The sequence below is a fragment of the Echiichthys vipera genome, assembly GCF_963691815.1.
Source record: "Echiichthys vipera genome assembly, chromosome: 11".
Taxonomy (NCBI): Eukaryota; Metazoa; Chordata; class Actinopteri; order Perciformes; family Trachinidae; genus Echiichthys; species Echiichthys vipera.
In genome coordinates, this window is record NC_139836.1 from 7100367 (window position 1) to 7123333 (window position 22967).

Below are 22967 nucleotides of genomic sequence, written 5' to 3' on the forward strand. Positions count from 1 at the left end.
TTAATTGTGTCACAGTAATCTAAATTTAGAAACATGTTCCTTATTGTTCTATTTTTAGCCACAGATCCAGATTTGGTAAAAAGCTGATATGTGAAATAGGAGTTTCATTGTAGACCATTTGGTGTAGCAACTGACAACATTGTATACGGCTCATAGGATCCTGTACCAACGTAAGACTATGCCATATTTGAATCTGAATCTCCAGGGGACCCTACAGGTGCCTACACACTGTGTTACATTGAGCCCAGATCAGAAAGTATCACTGTAAATCAGTGGATCGTAAAATCAGCTCCTAAATCTGGGTTTGTATTTCAGCACCATGGTCAGCTCACTGTACAGCTGCACTGCTTAGATGTACTGAGAGGGGAAACATGTACTGAGAGGAGCAGTAGCTGCAAGCGAAGCCGGTAGCATGTTGGAGGGAATAGTCACTGAGAAAAAAGAAAGATAACCCTGGCTAAGCCCGAACCCCTTATCATCCTCATCTCATAACACCCAAACCAACAAAACAGTTTCCTGAACATTACTGCGGGCATGCAGCAACTTATTTGCTTGACTTGCTCAACAGCTTTGACCTAAAGGCTGTTCCTATTTAAGGCAGCAACGTTCATGGGAAGAAGCCTAATACTTTGCACATCCAACGACAACGTTGGATTTCAATAGCGTCGAAACATGTCACTTTTCAAGAAGGCACAGAAGAGTTCCCTCACACAACACAATGTCAGCAAATCAAAGAAGATGGAAATGTCGACAGCTAAGATAAATGATAGACAGTCAAAAACACATGGCCAGTTTACTGGTCTCACAAAAGCATCATGCCATGTAGACCGTGCCAGAAGTGCCCCTGATATGTTACAAGGCCTATTAGTCAAAGGTTGTGTGATAGCTGATAAATGAGGCTTACTTTTCTAATCTAGTATTTACACTATAAAGGTGTTCAGCGTGTTTCAAGGATTCTGTCTACATGATCTATGTAGTTGGAATATTTGATGACATTTGCTGTTCCCTGGAGCCACATTTTATCACTCACTCACTCATCTACAACTAATTATCGGTCGGTACACGGGGACCCCAAACTTCCCATTCCCCGGGTACATTAACCAGCTCTAACTGGGGGATCCATGGGGGCTCTACTCCTAACGGATGGCTGAACTTCTCACCCTATCTCTAAAGGAGACGCTAGCCACCCTCCTGAGAAAACCCATTGCGGCTGCTTGTACCCGCGACCTCATTCTTTCGGTCATGACCCAGCTTCATGACCATAGGGGAGGGTAGGAACGAGGATTGACCAGTAGATTGAGAGCGTTGCCTTCCGTCTCAGCTCTCTTTTCGTCACAACGGTGCAGGATTTCAGTGATGTACATTACAGTGATGTTTAACATTCAATCAGTAGTGTGCTTTAATTTATTTTGATTTGATTGGCGTTTGTTTCACCAAGCAATCTCAAATCATTATCATTTTCATCACCATCATCCCTCCATCATCATAGCAATCTACAATAAAAACAAAAATTTGGTAATTTTGACTTCATAATAAAAAAGAAAACTTAAACTTAAAACTGTGCTGTGGAAATAGAGTAGGGTATACTATGGTATTACTGCCGCTACCACTAGCCTGCTACTACTACTATGACTAATAATAATGACAATTATAATAAAAATTAATTAATTAATTTAATAATTATGGTATGAAATGTTTGACATTTTACTTAAAGTGCAACTTGGAGGTTAATTGCTTTACTAAATTTACATCTAACCTTTATTTAAAATGACCGTTTCTCCTCAGTGGGAGGGATGGAGACTCAGCTTCACGAAAAAGTGAACTGTTGGATCATTTTTAAATTAACCAGCATTATGGTTTCAGTAATTAGAACTGACATGTGGTTAGTACTAACGTTTTTGCTGTAAAGCAGCCCTAAAACACACCAGCTAATATGCTAGTGTTATTTTTAGCTAGAATTAGTAGTTAGCATCAGATTTTCTCAAACCTACAAATTGATCGGAAATAATCGGTGACATCAGTTCGCTAATGTTAGAACCCAGCAGTGTAGTTAGATAGCGTTAGCTTGTGGTTATGTTTGAAACATAATGTTTATGTATGGATGTAACGTATTCACAAAATTTGTATATAAGCACTAAGAGTTCTCCTCAGGAGCACTAAAAGTTCTTAGTTGGGTTCAGTCTTAAGTTCAGAGTACTTTCTTCAAGCCTATTCCCAAAGCCTCTGAGACCAACTTTTACTAAAGACTGGGACGATTCCTGAGCTAAGACTAGAGGGCGGGGTTGACCTAGTTGCTATAGATGACATCATGTTCAACCTCATTGCGCTTTTGAAAGGTCAGTGGCATCTAGGTCAAAGCCGCAGAGTGGCAAATCTGAGCGGTGTGCGCCGCTATTGGGCGCTGCCACTACATTGGGCGCTGCCACTACATTGGGCGCTACCGCCTCCTCCGAAATGAATGGAATGGCAGGCGCAAAGCGTCTTCTACTATTTGATCCAGCCTCTTGAGTGGCTGTCACTTTGCCTCAGAGGCTAGTTGTCAGAATTAGCACACTAAATCTAGACTGCGGACATTCATGTGGTGGTGTTACCATAAGTGAAAAGATGGTCTGCTCTTCGATCGACTGTACCAACAGATGGTTTAGGAACACACCGTGTTAACGTTAGCTTTGTTATACGTTGTTATGCTGATTAAATAGCCGCACTTGCACCATGACTTGCAATACAGCCTTCTATCTATGACAGATACACTAGATGCTAATCTGGAGCACCAGGAGGATTCGGGCCGTGAGTGTCAGTGTTTTACAGTCTACGAGCATGGTACTGTGTTGAATATCAGTTTAAAATCATAGATCATAAACACTGTCTGCACTTCACTCCCAGAGCTGGTGTAGTCTCTGCTAGAGGCACGGGACTCCCACTCCTGTTTATCTAGTAACGTGTTCTGTTCTGTTCTGTTAGCCTAGCTCCCGGGCGGTGGAGCTAATGTGAGCTAATGAGGCTAATTCTGTAAACGTCACCCAGACAGACCTATCTCCCTTCCCCCAACGTGACATCAATGCCCTTTTTTGGTAAGAGGAAATGAGAAGGAGTCAAAGTCTGACAAGATGGAGACTCCCAGAGGTGAATATGATTGGATCAAGTTGAGAGAATGGTCCCCGGCGAAGAGGCTACGTCCACGTTAAATAGTTCGGGAAACTCAGACACACAAACAATAAGTTTTTTCTCCATCTTTCTAACCAGCTTGATGTTTATCTCTGGTTGCCTAGGAAACATAAACTTCACACTCAAAGCTTCTATCTCATTGGTTGCGCTTTTGAAAGGTCAGCTGCAACTAGGTCAAAGTTGAGCGCAGCGGCAAAGAGGCATATCTGAGTGGTGTGTGCCACTACCTTGGGCCCTGCCGCTACATTGGGCAGCTACGGCCTCTTCTATAAGAAATTAAAGGAATGGCCGGCCCAAAGCTTTTTTACCACGTATCATGTTTAGGGGCCTTTAAAGTGAATTTATGATTGGAACACTTCAATGGGGAAGTGAATGAACTGCTGCAATACGTGGGGTCTGGATAGGGCATTTATCGTCTGGTGCAAAATCCTACTGGCCGACAGCTGAGAGACACCAAGATTCTCTGCGTTGCCTATATCTCATGATTATGTCAATGTAATAAAATAGCTAATTCTGTATTTCCCAGTTTTATAGAGAGCTTTCTTGTTTTGAATGGGTATTTTTTTTCTCCTTTTGACCATTTGGTTCATCCACATTCATATTTTAAAAAGTTCCAATCCCATGTTTTGAGTTTTGGTGGTGCAGCTAACACTTAGATTACGTTTGTATTGCAGAATTTTTATTTATTTACTGAAGTTCCTGCATTAAAAGTTTGTATATTTATAAATGTTGATTAATATTCTTGTAACTTCTGTATGCAGGCCTACTCATTAATGCAGTATCTGATCTTAAATGCATTAAAGGTTTTTTTATTATAAAGTAATACACTCTGTGAATAATTTTGTAGATTGTCACACAAATAAGACATTTCCTCCTCAGTGTAGACTCAAAGGGACAAAAAGAGAGAGTAAATTACTTCTGTTCTTCCTTGGATTTTGAGTTATTCCTTATAAAGGACAAAATAAATGAATATGCCAATAGCTAATGCAAGGGAAGGTTATTTAGAGAATACATTTAATGAACGTTATATATTTAAACACTGTCGTGACTTGCGTGTGTGTGTGTATGTGTGTGTGTGTGTGTGAACTTTTTTAAACAAAAGTGTACATTTTCTTTAATCAAAGTTTCCTTTCATCACACATTGGCAATACAGAGGTGAACATGTTAGTGTTATTTGTAAGCTGATTTTGTTCAGCTTAATGATGCTGCTATAAGCCTAGTCTGCCGCGGGATAATACTTTTCCTGATCCTCTGAGCTTCTCTCCTCTCTGTCTGTATCATTCATGTCTCATCAATGCATGTTACTAGTTCAACTTCTTCCCCGGAGTTGTTTGTGCTTTGTCGTCTCGCAGGTCTCTGCTGATCGTGGTGGTGCCTGCTGCCGTGGTCCTGCATGACGCTTCCTGCTGCTATTATAATCTATAACCTTAGGTGTGCTTGTTTCTACTATTCTGCTGTATTGACTGCCATAACATATAAGTCATATTCACATTACTATAGATATTATTATAGTTACTGGAAGTGTGTCTGTCTCTGTATTTGTATGTGAGTTCGCTTCCTTCATTCTGGTCGGTGTTTACATTCCACCGGAGGCCAACGTGCAGGACGCACAGCGCGCGCTCGCTTAGTTATTGTCCTCGGGATTTTAACAAAGGTAACCTCAGTCACAAATTGCCCAAATACAGACAGTTTATAAAATGTGCAACCAGGGAGGGGAACACTCTGGATCACTGTTGGGCAAAATTCAGTAACGCCTATCACGCCGTCACCCGCGCTGCACTGGGACACTCTGACCACAACATGGTCCACCTGATTCCTGCCTACAGACAAAGACTAAAACTCTCTAAACCTGTGGTGAGGACATCAAAGAAGTGGACCAGTGAAGCTGCAGAGGACTTAAAGACGTGTCTGGACTGTACTGACTGGGATGTTTTCAGGACTGCTTCCACCAGTCTGGATGAGTACACAGAAGCTGTGACCTCATACATCAGCTTCTGTGAGGACTGCTGTGTACCAACACGCACCAGGGTATAACAATGACAAGCCCTGGTTCACACCCAGACTGCGACAGTTGAGGTCTGACAAGGAAAGGGCTTTCAAAAGTGGCAACAGAGCAGAGTACAAAGAGGCCAAGTACAGGTTTAGCAGGGCGGTGAGGGACGCTAAACAGCTGTACTCCAAGAAGCTACAACATCAGTTCTCCTCTAACGACTCTGCCTCTGTCTGGAGGGGGCTCAGGCAGATCACCAACTACAAGCCAACAGCCCCCCCTTCTGCTAACGATCAACGCCTTGCCAACAACCTCAACAACTTCTACTGTCGCTTTGAAGATCACCTGGACAGTACTCACCCCCCCCCCCCACCACCACCACCACCACACTACCCACCAGCTCCAGCCCATCAGCCCTTCTCCCCCCACTACCACAATAGAGACTGTAAACCTCCTACCGCCACAGCTGCCCCTCCCAACCTCCCCTCCACCGACACCTTTGTCTGTCCTTGAGAGAGACGTTAACAGGCTCTTCAAGAGACAGAACCCCCGCAAAGCTGCTGGGCCAGATTCCGTGTCGCCATCCTGCCTGAAACACTGTGCAGACCAGCTGTCTCCTCTGTACACGGACATCTTCAACACCTCATTGGAGACATGCATTGTGCCAGCTTGCTTCAAGGCCTCCACCATCATACCAGTCCCCAAAAAACCAGGACCCACTGGAATAAACGATTACAGACCTGTCGCCCTGATCTCTGTTGTCATGAAATCCTTTCAGCGCCTGGTTTTGTCCCACCTCAAATCCATCACAGACTCACTCCTGGACCCCCAGCTGTTTGCTTACAGAGCCAACAGGTCTGTAGACGATGCTGTTAACATGGCTACACACTTCATCCTCCAGCATCTGGACTCTGCAGGATCCTACGTCAGGATCCTGTTTGTGGACTTCAGCTCTGCATTCAACACAATCATCCCGGCTCGTCTGCAGGACAAGCTTTCTCGACTCAACGTGCCCGACTCCACCTGCAGGTGGATCACCGACATCCTGACGGACAGGAAGCAGCACGTGAGGCTGGGAAGCCTCACCTCGGACTCCAGGACGATCAGCACCGGCTCTCCGCAGGGCTCTGTTCTTTCTCCCCTGCTCTTCTCCCTGTACACTAACAACTGCACCTCCAGTCACCAGTCCGTCAAGCTCCTTAAGTTCGCGGATGACACCACCCTCATTGGACTCATCTCTGGTGGGGATGAGTCTGCCTACAGATGGGAGATCGACCAACTGGTGACTTGGTGCAGGGAGAACAACCTGGAGCTAAATGCTTCAAAAACAGTGGAGATGACTATAGACTTCAGGAAGAGCACAGCCCCACCCTCCCCCATCATCCTGTGTGACTCTCCAGTGGACATTGTGGAGTCCTTCCGCTTCCTGGGAACCATCATCTCCCAGGACCTCGGGTGGGAGCCAAACATTAGCTCCCTCATCAAGAAGGCTCAGCAGAGGATGTACTTCCTGAGGCAGCTGAAGAAGTTCAATCTACCGCGGACAACGCTGGTCCACTTCTACACTGCCATCATTGAGTCCATCCTCACCTCCTCCATCACCGTCTGGTACGCTGCTGCCTCTGCCAAGGACAGGTGCAGACTGCAGCGCATCATACGTTCTGCAGAAAGGGTGATTGGCTGCAACCTCCCTTCTCTCCCAGAACTCTACTCTTCAAGGACCCTGAGGAGAGCGAGGAAGATAGCTGGTGATCCCTCCCACCCTGGACACTATCTGTTTGAACCTCACCCCTCTGGCCGGAGGCTACGGTCCATCAGGACCAAAACCTCCCGTCACAAGAACAGTTTCTTCCCCTCTGCCATCAGGCTTTGGAATTCTGTCAAAGACACTTAACGGTCACTCGTTATATCAACGACATCTGGAACTCATACGTTATATTAACGTACCCAAATCACAGGTGTTATATTAACACCCCCCCCCCCCCCCCCCCTTCACTGGACACTTTAACTTGCACTCTACCACCTGCACTGGTCATACAAATACAGTCACTTATATTTCATGTATATAATTCAATGCCATATGTTTAGTTTTGCTTGTGTTCATGTTCATATTTATGTAAGCACTGTCAAATCAAGTCAAAGTCCTTGCAATGAAAATTGTCTGGCAATAAACCTGATTCTGATTCTGATTTGTGTCTCTCTGTCCGTCTTTTCTCTCTTTCTCTCTCCTTTTCTTCCACCCCAACCGGTGCAGACAGATGTCCGTCCTCCACAGAGCTGGGTCTGTCTGACGTTCCTGCCTGTTATAGGGAAGGTTTTCGTTCCCACCGTACTCTACGGAGGAATTGTTGGGTCTATGTAAATCATAAATAAGTCAGAGTGTGGTCTTTACCTACTCTGTAAAGTGTCCTGAGATAAGTTTTGTTATGATTTGGCACTATAAATAAATTTGAATTTAATTGTTAGTTGCGTGTTGTATTTTATTTTGAAAGTGCGATTGTCATATCCCGGAACAGATGTGGCTTTTCCTGAACTTTACGACTCGTCAGACGTTCGGACGGTCGCTCGGACCTTTACCTTCTTGTATCAACGGTATGGATTTTATAACCAGTAAATGCAGTTTGTGTCGCTTTAAATGAATGTCTTCAACATATTGCTCAAGGACGTTAGCATCCCGTTAAGTTGCAAGCAAATGGGTCAATCTCCGGGGTGAGTAGGTGCGCCGAGAATTTAAATAAAGCGAACTATTTAGTAAACCGTTAAGTTTGGGACGTAGCCCTGGGTCGGTTTTATTTGCTGATAGTCTGCAGTCTTGGGCTGTTAGCCTGCGGAGCCCTGCAGCCCTGGTACAAGCACACCACCGTTATATATTAGTGTATCTTTGCTAGAACCGCAACCTTTTCTCGTGTGTTTCAATTCGACACACACACACTCGCTTTTAATGTACCTAAATGTATTTTCAAATCCATATTTAAGATGAATATATGTAACTGCTTTAGCCACCTGTTTCATGGGCTGTTTGACATTACGGAGGCGCGCGAGACTACCGTTACAAGCTTAACTGTCAGTCGAACAACTTAATAAGGACGTGTTTTCAAATAAAATAAACCAAGTATTATGAAAAAATGTGTTATTTTGCGGTTAGAAGAGTAGTGGAGGAGTATCTTTTTTTAAATGTTTAGTGTTTTCGCCATTAGCGGTTTGTCTGAGATTAAAGGTTTGCTATAAGTACGGTGGCCCTGAAGTGTAAATCACAACAGCAAATAGAAAAACGCAACAGCAAATAATAAAACAAAACGCCAAATAAGAAAACAAAAGGCCAAATAAGAAAACAAAAGGCCAAATAAAAAAACAAAAGGCCAAATAAGAAAAAAAAACGCCAAATAAGAAAAAAAAACGCCAAATAAGAAAACAAAACGCCAAATAGGAAAACAAAACGCCAAATAAATAAAAAAAACGCCAAATAAGAAAAAAAAACGCCAAATAAGAAAAACAAAACGGCAAATAAAAAAACAAAAGGCCAAATAAGAAAACAAAAAGGCAAAAAAAAAAAAAAAAACGCCAAATAAAAAAATAAAACGCCAAATAAGAAAACAAAAGGCCAAATAAGAAAAAAAAACGCCAAAGAAGAAAACAAAACAGCAAAATATAAAACAAAACGCCAAATAAAAAAACAATGTCAAATAAAAAACAAAACACCAAATAAGAAAAAAAAAACGCCAAATAAGAAAACAAAACGCCCAATAAAAAACAAAACGCCAAATAAGAAAACAAAACGTCAAATAAAAAAACAAAACGCCAAATAAGAAAACAAAACGCCAAATAGAAAAACAAAACGCCAAATAAGAAAAAAAAACGCCAAATAAGAAAACAAAAGGCCAAATAGGAAAACAAAAGGCCAAATAGGAAAACAAAAGGCCAAATAGGAAAACAAAATGCCAAATAAGAAAACAAAAAGGCAAATAAAAAAAAAAACGCCAAAGAAGAAAACAAAACGCCAAATAGAAAAACAAAACGCCAAATAAGAAAAAAAAACGCCAAATAAGAAAACAAAAGGCCAAATAGGAAAACAAAAGGCCAAATAGGAAAACAAAAGGCCAAATAGGAAAAAAAAAGGCCAAATAAGAAAAAAAAAAAAGGCAAATTAAAAAAAAAACGCCAAAGAAGAAAACAAAACAGCAAAGAAGAAAACAAAACGCCAAATAGGAAAACAAACACCAAATTGTAAAGCACAAATCCTAAAACATTAACTTCTACCAGAAAGGGTAGGTCTCTCTGATCAGAGGATGTTCCCTCCTGATTGGACAGACGGACTGTCTGTCTTTTAACAGGGAAAGAGAGATGAAAGACCCGGAAAAGAGCCTACTTTCAAAGCATGAGTATTTTCGAAGATACTTTCGCTATTATTAAGTATTATTTTTGATGCAGGGCATCCGTACGGCGTGACAGATTATGTGTCGTCAACCAACCTAAACATCAGGATGAGTATATTGGACTATGTGGGAAGTACTTCATCAAAAACACCAGCTGCGCGTTAAACGCAACCTTTGCTAACGGCAGATAGCCGAGTAGCTGCCCTGGTCCATGCAGCTCTGTGAGGACGGCACGTCTCACCTCATCTGGATGTGAACAGTTTTTCCTTCTTCTTTCCTGCTTCTCTCAAACGTGACTTTCATTATTTAACGCCACACGTACATTTATGGGGCTGTAACGAACTGCAGGAGAGCGAGGACAGACACAGACAGAGAGTCTGACTGAGAGAGAACTAATTTATTATTTTGACTTTATCACATTTTCTAGACCAAGTGAATCCAGCATAAACACTAATGCTGAGTGTTCAGCAGCTCTTAAAAAAACCCAGAACTCGTTGTTTTTGTACCATACCTGATGTTTCATATGTATGGTTGACTTATCTCTGAACTTGCAAATACAACTAAATAGATGAACAGTAACATTAAAAAAGGGTATCCTATATATAAAACAGTAAATTTAAGACCATTTTAAAACTGAATCTGGGTTATTTTCTGTATATTTTTGTATGAGATGATGTATGATCATCATTACCTATATCTACCTTTGAAATGTTTCTCTCATTAACTGTAGATATTGTGTCCCCATCAGGCACGGTCATTACACAGCTTCCACGCAGGTCATCTGCTCGGCCTGTAGCCAGCAAATAAGGCCCTTACCTTCACTAGGTCCATCATCAGGAGACAGTTTCCAGAAGGAGAAGTACTTTAGATTATGAATGTCCCGTTTAGGTGACAATCTACAAAAATACTCAGTGTCATACTGTATAAAAACATGCAGTTAAGATCAGTTACTGCATTAATGTTAGGCCTGCATACAGAAGTGCAACTATTTACCAACATCCCAAAATATACAAACTAGTCATGTATTTTTATATTCAGGAACTACAGTTAAAACAATAAGAGACATCCTGCAATACAAATGTAAAATAAGAGTGTATAACTGCACCAGCAAAACTTAAAACACAAGACTGGATCTTTTTGAAATATGAATGTGGATGTGCCAAATGGTCAAAAGTTTAAAAAAAAAAGAAAAAAGATGTATCCATTTAAAAACTAGAAAGCATTTAGATTTAGATTTATTAGATTTATTTTATTATTAGAAAAATATTTTAATTGATCAAAATACAAAGACAATCATGACATATATGCAACATTTTTCTCAACTTAGTAAATATGCAAACGTGAATAGTGACAAAGGTAAAAACAAACATCTTGCAGTGTTAAGAAAACATTTTTTTATTCATAGGAATTGTAGACTTTGATCTGACTTTTTCTTGACGAATTATAATCTTAAGCAGTAAACTTTCACACTGATGTCCTGTGTTGAACTGCAAATGTTGTGTGAGAGACAGGCTGTATAGCTGTCCCCGGTGAGGTTCTGGCAGGATGTGGTGCAGCACGGCTCTCTGGTACAGCAGTCTTTGATGAGATGATGATGTGATGATGTGATGTAGACCTCTCTGTGACTCTGTTAGGGCCGACGTGAAGTCTGAGGAAGCAAACACATGGTTTTAGGTCACATTCAGTGATTCAGCTTCTCCTTGATAGGGCGATCAGACGTCACCATCACTGGTCCATCAACCTCTCAGCTGCCATCGTGGTTTAAAAGCAGGACTGCCAAGAGAAGCCTGGAGAAAAAGCACATTATACGGTTTACAATGTGATCATTTGTGAAGAAATACAGAAGTAAAGAGAATATAGTATACAAATAAAATCTAGTATGTAGAAAAAACGATTTTTTTGTGTTTCGTAGATTAGGGGATCACTACCACTCTGATAAAACTGTTGCATTAAACACTGACAATAAATAAATAATGTAGTCAAACACAAGGGCCCTGCAATGAATTCAATATGCATGACGTTTATAATGTTTGTTCAAACTGTTATAGAGATGCTTTAACTTTATTGTTTTTTATGAGTCTGCAGTCGAATCGTATTTGAGGTGTTTATAAGTCCAGCTTTACTGAGATGAGGTCATCACATTATGTCATTGAGATTATCATATAATATCATTGAGGTCAGAGGGACTTGTAGAGTTGTGCCTGACTGCATTATACTCAGTGGTGTTATTTTACACCATTATTATCTGTTTACTATAGAACATGTACAGTCAACAGTTCATGCTAGACAGCAGAGTAAATGCACGTGTTTGTTCTGACTCTACAACACTAACAGCTCTGTAACTGTAGGTGCATCTGTCCCTACGTTAACGTTACCGACAGTCTCTCCATTAAACTTAGACACTGACGTTAACACACCACCATCGCTGTTAACGTTACGTGCCTGATAGCTCCGTTTAACTGCCTGTGGGCTGTCTGGGCCCAGGCAATAATAGTCCGTAACAACCATAGATTATAAATACATTAGCTATGCAAACATAATCTCAAACTGACGCTCTGTAACTACACTTGAGGGTTTTAACATTAGCGAACTGATGTTACAGATTTCGCCGGGTTAACCTGTAACGTTAGGTTTGATAAAATCCGATGCTAACCGCTAATGCGGGCTAACAATACTGTTAGCTGGTGTGTTTGGGCTGCTAGCCACACCTCGGGTTCTTATGACTGAAACACTTATGCTGGTTTATGTGGACACTGACAAACGAAATTAAGTTTACGGTGCACAGTTCATGTTTTCGTCCAGCTGAATCTTCACGGCCATGACCAGCCCTCCCACCGGGGGTGTCAGGAGCTGACGAAGCTGCTGCACTGAAGGAGATGCAGCAGCTGTCTGCCTCACGTGTGTCGATGTCGGCATCAATATCTCACTCTGAAACCCGTCATATCACCGGGAAAATCAGAGCGCCCTAACGCTACAAGGGCCATGTACACTGTTCAAAGACAGACAGTCGGTCTGTCCAATCCGGAGGGTCCATCTTCTGATTAGATAGGCCTACCTTTTCCTGTTGTGTTTGAGGATTTGTTGAAGTGTTTTCCTATTTGGCGTTTTGTTTTCTATTTGCTGTTGTGATTTGCACTTCCGGGCCACTGCATATAATACCTGAGGCGAGTATGTCTTTTATTGAACAACACCACTCTTTATATCTACTGTACAAGCTATTGAAGCAACATGACATTTATTACACCTGTCATATTGTTTAAATATTCTCCTAAATGAGACAGATAATAATCAACAAGGGCTGTTTATTTGGAGATTACCAGTGGTTGAAATGTAGCTAAGTAGCTAACATTTACTCAAGAACAGTACTAAAATACACATTTGTGCTTAAGTACTTAGGGTTCTTCAATACATTCCACCTAACAAGTAGCATTAACTCAAAACATTTGTGTTAATGTTAGTTTCACTTTACTTGTACTTAAAATTTACATGGAATGCTACTTTATCCTTCTACATCACATAGAAAAGTTTGGTAGTTTTGACTCGACTACCTTTGCCTCACAGCTAGCCACTTCACAGATTAGACATTTCATTGTTCCTCCCCTTCCTGTCCAATGAAAACCATGTATGTCTGTGATTTTAAATTCAATATTTTCCTGATAAACTGAAGGGTGGAGTGTGTTTATTTAAACTGTAGTAATGGGAATTTAAATGCCTTAGCACAACTTTTAATGCAGCAGCGATATTAATCCAAAAAAGTTTTGGTGTTAGAGTAAAACACTGACGGGGACTTTTTTTTTTTTTTTTTTATATTTTCAGTACATTTTGCTGATAATACTTGTATACTTCAGTAAGGTTTTGAATGCAGGACTTTCACTTGTGGATTATTTCCACAGTTTGGTATTAGTAGCACTCAGAGTTTTGTTTTATGTTTTTTACGATACACTGATAACAAAGGCATTCTTATTCTATTCTAGTACTAAAGAAAAGGTTCTGAATACCGTTTTGCCACTGGATGTTACTCTCAGTGTAGACTCAAAGGGACAAAAAGAGAGAGTGTATTACTACTTAGACTTAGACTTCTCTTTATTGATCCTTTGGGATAACACCGCAAGGAAATTGAGTTTCCAGCAGCTTAAAAAAACACAAGAGAGGTATAAAAAAAATACAGTATAGGATAACCAATAAACTCTTAGCTAAATAAATACAGAAAGTCTAAAAAAAAACAATAAACAGTAAGCAATAAACTCTTAGTCAAATATATATGAGGTTCTGCTCTGGATTTTGAGTTATTCATTATAAATGAAAAAAATAAAGGAATATGCCAATAGCTAATGCAAGGCAAGTTTATTAACAGGAAACATTTAAACAACTTTATATAGTAAAACACTAAAAGGAATAAAATGCCAGAATACAAATTAAGAGTAAGCAGACTGGTACCTTATGACCTGCAGTGTTTCATATTGTTAAGAGACGTTGAGAGGGTTTTATCTCTACACATTTCAGGTGATTGACATGTTTCCAGTGGTGGTTGTCCATGGAGGTGCGGGTCATATCCCAAAGGAGCAGTCAGAAAAGTCCACTTCGGGGGTGTGCTCAGCAGTCCAAGCAGGGTACACCGTCATCCAGGGTGGGGGCAGCAGCATGGATGCTGTGGTCGAGGCTGTGACCCAGCTGGAGAATAACCCCTCCTTCAATGCAGGTAATGTTAAACCATAGACTGAATAAAAAATGGACGTATCATACCCTTCGATGTCCGTTCACTCATCCTGATCCAATCATACTCACCCACGGGAGTGGCCATCTTGTCAGACTTTGACTCCGCCTCATTTCCTCTTACCAAAAAAAGGGCATTGATGTGAGGTTGGGGGGAGGGAGATGCGTCCATCTGGCTGACGTTTACCTCTGAGGAGAATTGAGGGCCAGAGGCTAGCTGTCACTCAAGAGACCACGCCCCTAATTATTCATAAACTTTAACCTCCAATAAAACAAAAAGTAGCCTCAGTGTTGTCATGGAGATATGATCTAAACATACAGTCTAGAATGTTTTTTTGTACCAGGCCTTAAATAGGTTTAATTATACTGTGAAAACGGCCTGTTTAACATTGGGGTCAATTGGAAATTGCTCTATTATGAAGCCTGCCCCAAGTGGACACTGGGAGAACTGCAGTTTTTGGCCCTTTCTTATTGGATCAACCAGGAAGTTGCTGTGGTGGGGGCTTGGTAAAAACACATACACTTTTCTTACACTGCATTGTTCTTCAATCTAGACTATTGATAAGGTGAGGTGTACATTTAGTAATCCAAATATCACAAAAATGTGTTAGACACAGTGGGTTATGTGGTAATTCTTTTTTTTGTCATACTTTGAATTTACACGTTTCAATAAGAGGACCTTGAAAGTTTGCTGAATTACTAATAATACTGATTACCAGAGTTGGATGTATTTCCATCTTTCTCTGCCAGTGTGATTTTTTGAAAACCAGGGTAGGTCATTATGCCACATTCTGGCAAATAATAAATTATCTATGGGCCCGCGTTTTCCTGTAACCGCACATTTTTAGCATCGGTTAGACTGACCATCCACACGCAGCCGGCGTTATCGGAGCCTGAAACCGGTCTTTTCTGTAACTAGGTCCCGGAGTGGGAAAATTTGAGTTGTCGTCTGGACGGTGAAACCACATACTTTTGTTAATGATGCAGTCATCTCCACACCTCCGACCTCTAACCCCCACAGCGTCACACCACAACAACAGTGCTGCTGCGTTAGAGGAGAGACGCGGACATTACTCTGAGCCACATGTATATAAATGAATTAGGCCGACCAGATATTTCTCCCTTTTCCCGGATGGTCTGAATAAGTCGCCAAATTGGTCACAAGCAGCTTTTTATAAATAAAGTTGCCAAGAAGGTCGCAAAAAGTAGCAAGACAGTACCTGCCTGTGAGTGCTTTGGGACGGGGAAGGGCTCACAGCAGCACCCTCTGCTCGTTGATGAAACTGCATAGTGATTCGTGCATCAGAGTCTCCAAAACACCACAAAAGTCTCCAATAACACCAGAAACAGTTGACAGATTTCTCTCAAGGATGGAGGAGGATTTGGAGAGAAAGTCTCCGGTGTTTGTATTATGGTTATACACAACAGTGTAGCCCCGTCTCTTCTTCACCTTGTTGGTGTATTTCTGTGGCAGTTACAGCTCCACATCCAGGCCTGGCATTTGTATTAAAGCACTTTTAGCCGGGTTCACTGGTTTGGTGTGGATGCGGATATTTCTTGAGCCATGTCCGTGTGGACGGAAAACGTTTTAAGAACGACGGAGAAAAAAAAGGTTGTTTTGATCGTGTGGACGTACCCTAAATTTAACGTGCAGTGTTTCCTACTTATAGACTTACTTCGGCGAGCCGCATAGGTTTATTAACGGCCACCACATGACAAAAGCATTTTGTTTTTACTTGCGGGTAGAGCTTTTTTTCTTAATTTACTGAGCCTGCCGAGACCGGCATCATGAAAGAGATCATGGTGGGGGGGAACAGTGCATGTTGTGTTTGTTAAGAACAGAAAGTGAAAGTGTGTGAAATTCGATGTAGCATGCACGTGAAGTGGCACTTCCACACAACACCACCCAGAGCTCATGCATGTGTAGAAACTTCCTTCTACTTATCTCCCTAATAGCGGAGAAGCAGGACGCCGAACAGTGAGACTGATGGAAACAGTCCCACATGTTTGTTGTTGTTTAGCTCTACTCCTCACATGGATGTTACGTAAAAATGTACGCAGCCTGAGCAGAGCAGAGCACACTTTTTTTGCGTTTTTACCCCTTTACACAGAAACACAACAGTGGAGCGTTATTCAGATTTCCACTCTGGAGGGTGGTTTCACTTTTTTGCACTTTTAAGCCCGTAAAACGTCGTCGCCATCTAAACGAAGGCACATCTGATAAAATATTTTGTTTTCACCTGCGGGCGTTGTCGTGTAAACAGGGCCTATAATCTCTGAGGAATTTTTCCAGCACCTTGTTGAATCTATGCTACAAATAATTGAGGCAGTTCTGAGTGCAAAAGGAGGTTAAACCTGGCACTGGCAGGGTGCACTTAATAAAGTGGCTGATGAGAGTACATGGACCATATACTTTTCCCTAAAAGAACTCCCAAAGTGAACTGTTTTTCAACTAAGATATGGCATTAGCTCCAGACACAGACTAAATGTCCCCTCTGTACAAAAAATAGTCTTTGTCCCCAGAGGCAAGACTCAAACAAATTGTGTCTCAAATCATGTTTCAGGGTGTGGGTCAGTGCTGAACATCAAAGGAGAAGTGGAAATGGATGCCATTGTGATGGACGGGAAAACACTGGGTAGTGGTGCGGTGTCTGCTGTACGCAACATAGCCAATCCAATCCAGCTAGCGAGACTGGTTATGGATAAGGTACGTACATTTAAATATTGGATGGTCCAGACCTAAAATTGGGAATTACGAATTGTGTCATAAGAATCAAAATTACGTGCTATGTAATGGAGTAGTTCCCCAAAATACACCCAGTGCTTTCAAGTAGGTTTTGTTATAGGTTGCAGAAGTGTTCTTTAGATGTAAACTTTGATCTCCGTTTTAGACAAGTCACGCGTGTCTGACGGCAGAGGGCGCCAATCAGTTTGCCCGGTCCATGGGTGTCCCTGAGGTGCCCCTTGAGTCCCTTATCACAGAGTACTCACGCATGTGTTGGAAAAAGAACCTGACTCCTGATGCCAACCCTGTGGAATGCCAAATGTGAGACACAATGCTGCTTGAAGCTTATAAGTATTTGTTCCAAAAATACTCTGAGGAAACATACTGAGATGTGAGACATTGCAGGTAAGACTAGAATTCTGTGAGCCCTATGTTGATGGAACAGTCTGGATTCACAGCAGTGACAAGAGTCCAGTGATGACTCAGCAAAAACATGTTCAAAGAGTGACTGCACGGCAATCAATCCGTTACCAGCTGATCAGTCGCTAAACAGATTGTGATTGAAGGGATATTGGCGTCCGGTCAAACAATAACTCGTAGGATACACCTGGGGTTCAAGAACTCCCTGTACAGACGGATTTTTGTCAAAAGTGAATTATTTGTTCCATCTTGGTCTGTTTATTTTTTGCAGATAATGCTAATTATTTGCTCTTATTTCATTAACTTGACCTGTTTGTTACACAGAACCATGCTATCATTGGAAACTGATTGGGAAAGGGCACCATCTGGCTATCAAACTCTTGCCGAAGTCAATCGAGAGAAGAGGGAAAACATCTTTTTCCATTGAGAAAAGCCTTCAGAGGCGTTCTTTTCTTTCATTGAAGAAAAGAACTCTCCAGTACTGATAAAACTGATGCTAGGCTAACCTCTTTAGGAGCCGCTGTTGTTATTTTGAATGAGCAATCCCCTCTGCTCGATCCCCACTTAACTGCCAGTAGCTCCTTACAGTATTCTGATTGGCCGGGTCACTTTCACTTTCAACACAAACGCTTTACTTGAAAACCTGCAGAGACAGATCGCTACGTGTGACATGTGAATCCGCGATTCTCGTGTTATCTCGTGTTATTGTGAGAATTCAGCTGCAGTGCAAGGTAATCATTTTGCAGGAATGGGTACCGAAATGTGGTGTTAAACCGGTGATATATTATTAAAGACTGTGAATTTGCGCTGCAGAATCTCTTCTGCTTTCATGGGGTTGAGCTCCTCCAACTAAACTCGTTACCAACTAAGACCAATAAAACCATGATGAGTAAAAAGCCAATACTTCATCAATACACCTGTTCAAGGGGAATAAACATGTAGAAAAGCTAGAATTGAATCCTCTCTGCCCCAAGACTGTCTTTTGGAGTAGTTTGAGAAGTTTCTATAGATGTTTGGACAGGTTTTGTTTGCTTTTACTTTGGGTCACCACTGGAATTCATTGAGTTTGTTGTTACTCCCAGCTGACTACAGCTGCATTCTTCATAAGAGCAAACTCCAAACTGTTCAGAGCGGGGAGCAGAGAGGACCTGGTGCACAAAAGAAAGGCACTCCTTAACCTGGTTGTAACTTGGTTACCGGGTTACTGTATAAACCTGATTATATATTCAGTATGCTTTCAAATAAAGTAATTCAAACCTAATTTTGCTGGTTCTGTATGTTTTTCTGTGTAGGGGGAAGATGGGCACAGTCGGAGCAGTGGCGGTTGATAGTGAGGGAAACATAGCCTGTGCAACCTCGACAGGGGGGATGCTGAACAAGATGGAGGGACGGGTGGGAGACACACCCTGCATAGGTCAGTCCTCACCCACAGTTTGGAATTATATGCCTTTCTAACTCAAAAAGTTGACTTATTGTTCACTGTCTCCATCCCTCTTCGACCTTTGACCGGCAGAAGTTTACATGTGGGGTTAATTAGTACACAAAGCCGTCTTGGTTAATTGTTGACTATGAGCTCTGTGTGATAACAATGTACTCTACAACAATGCAAGGTTTTCAATAGCACATGTTTTAAAGTGATACGAAATCCACGTCTGATAGTATTGAAAGTATTGAAGATATGAAAAAAAGGAGACCTGTAATCAGAGATGAAAGAGCAGGGGAGAAAATCAACTGTGTGTTGGTGTGGGTTTACTTTTTGTGTGCAGCTTGTTAATTTAAAAAAGGAAAATTAAACATCCCACTTTGCATGCCATGGACTTTTTTTTTTCTTTTTGCTTTGGTATTGAAAGACTACCAAAGTTTAAAATGATGGTATGGTGACAACCTTACAACAATGCTGACACATGTTAAAAAAAAGAGATGCCTGTTCCTTTCAAATCAAAAGGCCTTCTTGTTTTTAACCAGTGTAATTCTGACCCATTCACATCCATTATGTCAGATCCCAAGCACTGGCTGCCTCATACACATAACCTAATGTTGCACAAGTAATGTGCCAGAATCCTAAATGTCATTTGAGAAGATGAGTATAGAGGGTTTTAGAGTTGTTAAATGCCGAGGTTTAGTGAACCACAGCAAATGGATGGGAGTTGAGTAATCATTGGCTGTTAGTCAGTCTGTTGTACAGGGTTCCTACGCAGTATGGAAGTATGGGATGAGTCATTTCCAGGTCCGGATAAGTATGGAAAAAGAAAAAAGAGTATGGACAAATGTTTGTGTTGTTTCCAGACTATTATCTCACTTTCTAAAAATAAAATATATTAATATATACAAAAGCAATGGTTTAACTTAGTGACACTTATAGGAAACAAAACGTATTGTAAAGACAAACAGATGAGCAGTTTTTATTCTTTTCTCCCAATTCTCCTCGTTTACCACACTTTCTTTCCAATTCGAGCTTGCTATACTGTCACACCCTCTTGAAAGTCCCACGTTGCAATAAAACTACACAATAAAAAAACTTTGCACCTAAGAAATTAATTGCATTTAAAGCTAAATGTGCATTTCTTTTTCTCAAATTAACACGGCAGGGAGTGGAGGTTATGCTGACAACCAGGTGGGAGCAGTGTCAACTACAGGCCACGGAGAAGCCATCATGAAGGTTACTCTAGCCAGACTCATCCTGTTTCACATGGAGCAAGGTAGTAGACGCACTCGTACAGTTTTTCTACAGTGAATATAAATACGTGTTATAGGTAATGCGTGCAGAGATAGTGTAGTAGTTAAGGGTGCACTCACACTGTCCATCCGTACCGTACCCAAACAGGTTTCATGGCTAAAGTCTAGTTTGTTTGACCAGTGTGAGTCCTAGTTGTGGCGTGCGCACATGTACGAGCACGAGGCCTACGGCAGTTCTGACGTCATTTTATGTGCGCCTGTTCGGACAGAGAAAAAAGAAGGACGGACCATGTGCGGACATTTAAAACAATGGCGGCGAAAGATTCACGTTGGTGTGATGCGGAGGTGGAGTGTTTACTGCAGATTTGGTCGATGAAAAGATTCAAAAACAGTCGACAAGACGCACAAAAACTCAGAGGTCTATGGAAAGATTTGTAAACAAAGCGACGCATCGCGATGACGTCATCAATGCATGTGACGTGTTACGGCGTGATGACGTAGAGGCAGTAAGAAGCATTCACCGAGGCCCAGGTAGTGTGAGTACAAACGGGACTGAGGCCGGGGGGGGGGCAAGTACCCTAAAGCACGGGGAACGGTATGGACGGACAGTGGGAGTGCACCCTAAGTTACTGTTGGACTGTCTGACTAATTCCTTGGATTAAGTACTGACTTGGTTGATCACTGACACCTTGATAAACACTGCTTGCTGATTTATGATCTTATTTCATCTCTCCACTGTTCTCAGGTCAGTCCGTAGAGGCTGCCAGTGATTTAGGACTGGCCTACATGAAGTCCAGAGTAGGTGGGCTGGGTGGGGTGGTGTCAGTGGACCCTCAGGGCCACTGGGCCGCTCGCTTTTCCAGCCTGCAGATGTCCTGGGCTGCAGCCCAGAAAGACACCCTCCATTACGGCCTGTACACTGGGGAACACTTCACCAGGAGCCTCGATGACCCGCTCTGACAGGAAACGCAACCCATGTAGCTTTCATATTTTTAGGCCTACATTTTGCACTGAATCAAGAATATTAAATCCACTTACTTATAATACAGATACTGACATACACAGTTGATGCATTCTGATAGATAACCATTTTAGGATTGATTTAATATAATTCATATGTTATTTTATTGATTAAAGAAACATACAGGCAGTCCTCAACTGATTAGGCCTCATCATGAAATTATCTCCAGCAAGCAGACAGTTTGCAACTTCTCCTAATCCCCAAAACTTAGTGTAGCTGCAGCAGGATTTCCTGAGGATCTTACTGACCTCCAACCTGTAGTTGTGTCTGCCTGCTGATGTTAATAATCTAGAATAATCCATCATCAAACAACCTGCGGTGGGTGTTTTCACGGTACGATAAGCGTTGCAGAATATCATCGTATCACGGTATACAGTATTGCACAATTATTATTATTATTATTATTATCAGCATTTACAATGACCCTCACAGGATTTTTTTAAATGTGTTTTTGTTTGAACAAAAATGTATATTAATTGAACTTGAAAGCATTATTTAATGGAATTATGTGTAAAAAGTATATTAGAAAATAAGTTTAAAAAAAAGGTTTACTTACGTATTACTAATTCAAACTTTATGATTGATTTGGTAGATGATGTAGTAAATTTCACATCACATAGATGTTTTAAAGTTCTGCAAAATATTGAATTTTGCGCAAATTGCACAAAAAATAGCAAGTATTTTCAAATCAAATATAGAAATATGTATGTAAGTTTGATTTTCAAATGACTTGTGACAAAAATAAATATAATAAATAATGATTGAAGAATTACGGGGGTAGATGACGAATCTAAATTGTGTGTGTGTGTTTTACATCGTTCCACACCGTCTTTAATATTTAAGAGCAGAGAATCCATTTTCCTGTGGTGGTGCTGTACTGTGAAACGCTGCCACAACTCCATTTGAACCAAAGTCAACATTTGTGAAGTGCTGCTGATCAGATGATGACTGTCAGTGCTGAAGCTTTGTGTTAAGAAAACACCGATTGTTGACGATAAAACCCTTTAATCCCTGACCATTGTCAATGTCATGCTTAATTTCCCCATAAAGGTGCACTCATGTGGAGCTGACTGTGTGTTACCCTACTGGATCCACTAGATGGTGCTGTTGAGATACGAGTCAACACTGAAACAGCACACACGCTTTATGACTCTGCAAGTCAGTGCAAGAAATTCTCATTTTCTTAAACCCTGAGTCATTTAATTTAGTTATTTTGTTTTATACTAAAACTATAATAAAGTGTGTGTGTGTGTGTGTGTGTGTGTGTGTGTGTGTGTGTGTGTGTGTGTGTGTGTGTGTGTGTGTGTGTGTGTGTGTGTGTGTGTGTGTGTGTGTGTGTGTGTGTGTGTGTGTGTGTGTGTGTGTGTGTGTGTGTGTGTGTGTGTGTGTGTGTGTGTGTGTGTGAGAGAGAGAGAGAACTTGATTCCCATTTACAATAGCTGCCTTTGTAAAGGTCTGAAGGTATCTTAGGTGGAATAGACATGACTCTCTTATTGGTGAGGTTGGCACATTGTCCTTGACAGCAGTGGTTCCCGACCTTCTCAGTCTCAGTACCCCTTCACCAATTTCCAATGTATATTCCAAATGTTTAACACTTCATATTATAAAAGTGAATATTGTTCATTTCTTTTCATACAGTTAAACTGTCAATATTGGGCTGTTTGGTAAACAATCGTACTACTATTACTGGAATGAAACCAGATGTTTCAGTCATTTATAACATTCTTTCATCTGTTTATTCATTAGACTACTTTAAGCTGATACTAACTGCAGTAACTGTTTATCTATTAGGCTACTTAGCTAATAGCTTGCTAATCACTTTTAGCTAACTATTGCAGCTGTTTTTTTACTTTTAGCTAACTATTTAGTAGGGGTGTCCCTGAC

At 41.2% G+C, this 22967-nt stretch overlaps 1 protein-coding gene across 1 annotated transcript; it reads left to right on the forward strand.

Moving 5' to 3' along the window:
* The first annotated feature begins 7727 nt into the window (after window positions 1–7727).
* On the forward strand, window positions 7728–21394 carry asrgl1 (asparaginase and isoaspartyl peptidase 1). The gene is made up of 7 exons (XM_083923386.1): window positions 7728–7864; window positions 14032–14227; window positions 16806–16948; window positions 17133–17287; window positions 18679–18800; window positions 19975–20085; window positions 20808–21394. The coding sequence occupies exons 2-7, from the start codon at window positions 14041–14043 to the stop codon at window positions 21020–21022; spliced, it is 933 nt and encodes a 310-aa protein (XP_083779512.1). The 5' UTR covers window positions 7728–7864; window positions 14032–14040; the 3' UTR covers window positions 21023–21394.
* The last annotated feature ends 1573 nt before the right edge of the window (window positions 21395–22967 follow it).

Coding starts and splice junctions, on each gene's coding strand:
- asrgl1 (XM_083923386.1), top strand. CDS start 14,041: ATGTTTCCAGTGGTGGTTGTCCATGGAGGTGCGGGTCATATCCCAAAG. Junction 14,228..16,805: donor TAACCCCTCCTTCAATGCAG/GTAATGTTAAAC, acceptor ATCATGTTTCAG/GGTGTGGGTCAGTGCTGAAC. Junction 20,086..20,807: donor CCTGTTTCACATGGAGCAAG/GTAGTAGACGCA, acceptor CACTGTTCTCAG/GTCAGTCCGTAGAGGCTGCC.